This window comes from Colobus angolensis, unplaced genomic scaffold, assembly GCF_000951035.1.
Source record: "Colobus angolensis palliatus isolate OR3802 unplaced genomic scaffold, Cang.pa_1.0 Scaffold8, whole genome shotgun sequence".
NCBI lineage: Eukaryota > Metazoa > Chordata > Mammalia > Primates > Cercopithecidae > Colobus > Colobus angolensis.
In genome coordinates, this window is record NW_012121820.1 from 18,978,546 (window position 1) to 18,981,108 (window position 2,563).

At 42.3% G+C, this 2,563-nt stretch overlaps 1 protein-coding gene across 1 annotated transcript in view; it reads left to right on the forward strand.

Annotated features, from left to right (window-relative positions):
• The first annotated feature begins 1,846 nt into the window (after nucleotides 1-1,846).
• TRPC4AP (transient receptor potential cation channel, subfamily C, member 4 associated protein) overlaps nucleotides 1,847-2,563 on the forward strand; it is a 95,301-nt gene continuing 94,584 nt past the window's right edge. Inside the window, exon 1 of the mRNA XM_011929174.1 lies at nucleotides 1,847-2,359. Within this exon, the coding sequence (XP_011784564.1) occupies nucleotides 2,027-2,359 (333 nt within the window). The 5' untranslated portion in view covers nucleotides 1,847-2,026. The remainder of the gene's footprint in view (nucleotides 2,360-2,563) is intronic.

A 2,563-nucleotide genomic window follows, 5' to 3' on the forward strand; every position in this document is an offset into this window, starting at 1 on the left:
ACTTGGGAGGTAGAGGTTGCAGTGAGCCAAGATCATGCCACTGCACTCCAGCCTGGGTAACAGAGCAAGGTTCCATCTCAGAATAATAATAATAATAATGGTCTCCAGGTTGCTACAAATGCCATTATTTTGTTCCTTTTTATGGCTGAGTAGTACTCCATGGTATATACATACCACAATTTCTTTATCCACTCATTGATTGATGGGCATTTGGGCTGGTTCCATATTTTTGCAATTACGAATTGTGCTGCTGTAAACACGCATGTGCAAGTATCTTTTCCATTTAATGACTTATTTTCCTCTGGGTAGATAACCAGTGGTGGGCTTGCTGGAATCAAATGGTAGTTCTACTTTTAGTTCCTTAACAAATCTCCATATTGTTTTCCACAGTGGTTGTACTAGTTTATATTCCTGCCAGAAGTATAAGTGTTCCCTTTTCACCACATCCACACTGACTTCTATTTTTTTTTTATTATGGTCATTCTTGCAGGAGTAGGGTGGTATGGCATTATGGTTTTGATTTGCATTTCCCTGATAATTAGTGATGTTGAGCATTTTTTCATATGTTTGTTGGCCATTTGTATATCTTCTTTTGAGAATTGTCTGTTCATGCCCTTAGACCACTTTTTGATGAGATTGTTTGTTTTTTCTTGCTGATTTGTTTGAGTTCCTTGTAGATTCTGGATATTAGTCCTCTGGTGGATGTATAGATTGAGGAGATTTTCTCCCATTCTGTAGGTTGTCTGTTTACCCTGTTGATTGTTTCTTTTGCTGTACAGAAACTTTTAGTTTAATTAAGTCTCATCTATTTATCTTTGTTTTTGTTGCATTTCCTTTTGGGTTCTTGGTCATGAAGTATTCGCTGAAGTCAAAATCTAGAAGGGTTTTTCTGATGTTATCTTCTAGAATTTGTATGGTTTCAGGTCTTAGATTTAAGTCCTTGATTCATCTTGAGTTTATTATTATTATTATTATTTGAGACAGTCTCTGTTGCCCAGGCTGGAGTGCAGTGGCATGATCTTGGCTCACTGCACCCTCTGCCTCTTGGGTTCAAGTGATTCTCCTGCGTCAGCCTCCCAAGTAGCTGAGATTACAGGCACCCACTACCACACCCAGCTAATTTTTATATTTTTAGTAGAGATGGGGTTTCACCATGTTGGCCAGGCTGGTCTCAAACTCCTGACCTCAAGTGATCTGTCTGCCTTGGCCTCCCAAAGTGCTGGGATTACAGGTGTGAGCCATTGCGCCCAGCTGAGTTTCTTTTTGAATAAGGTGAGACATGAGGATCCAGTTTCATTCTTCTACATGTGGTTTGCCAGTTATCACCAGATGTTGAATAGGATGTCCTTTCTCCACTTTATGTTTCTGTTTGCTTTATCGAAGATCGGTTGGCTATAAGTATTTGGCTTTATTCTGTGTTCTGTATTCTGTTCCATTGGTCTATGTGCCTATTTTTATACCAGTACCATGCTCTTTGGGTGACTATGGCCTTACAGTATAGTTTGAAGTTAAGTAGTGTGATGCCTCCAGAATTATTCTTTTTGCTTAGTCTTGCTTTGAATATGCAGGCTCTTTTTTGGTTCCATATGAATTTTAGGATTTTTTTTTTCTAGTTCTATGAAGATGGATGGTGAGTCCACTCCTTTTAGATGGGGTGTGAGGATGGTAACCATAGTGCCAGTTCACCTGGGAGAGTCCCTTTTATGCCTACCATCCCAGTGTAATTATTTATTGTGTCTTTTCATTCTTTAAAGTGTTCTGGTTTGAGTAGTAAGTTACAGTCATCTTAGTTATGAGTCACACTCTTCACCATTCCTTCTTATATCACACTTAGCTCTCCTCTTTCATTTTTATTACAAGCCCCCTGCTAGGAAGGGAAAAAGTGTGTGTGTGTTGGGTGGGGGGAGTCAGTGCCATCCTGCCACAGAAGTTAGCTGAAAAAATGAGTATTTGGGCTCATAGTAGAGACAACATGCTATCTGGTGGATAGAAATTAGGACAGGGTTTTCATCTGACAGAGAATGTGATGTCACAATTTACTAATCCCTTTCCCTTCCATTATTTAATTTCACAACAACCTATCCAGTTACACAACTTATCCAGTTTGAGACTGCGTTTCTTTGTGTATGGATCTGCTGTCTTCCCCTGTAACCTGCATCTCGTGATAAAGGGTCCTAGGCCTTTCTGCTCACTGCTGTATCCCAGACACCCTCCCTTTCCCCCAGACATGGTATGGTGTCAGGCGCAGAGAAAGCCCCAGAAACTACTGATTGATCAGGCTCCCAGGATCTATAGATGGAGTAACCTGACGAGGACACAGGCGCAGGGGCAGAGTGCGATGACTTGGTCGAAGTCCGCAGCAAGTCACGTGTAGAGAGAAGCAGGCAGGAAGCGGACTCCAGGGCCTGACTCCTGACCTGAAGCCCAGGATCATTTATTGGCCAGCTGCCTGCATCCTCCCCAAACGGGCGAGAAAAATGGGAGAGTGCACACGCAGGGACTGGTCTCAGACCTCTGGAGATTTCGCCGAAATGCTGGGCCCCGGGGCCAGAGAAACCAGCAG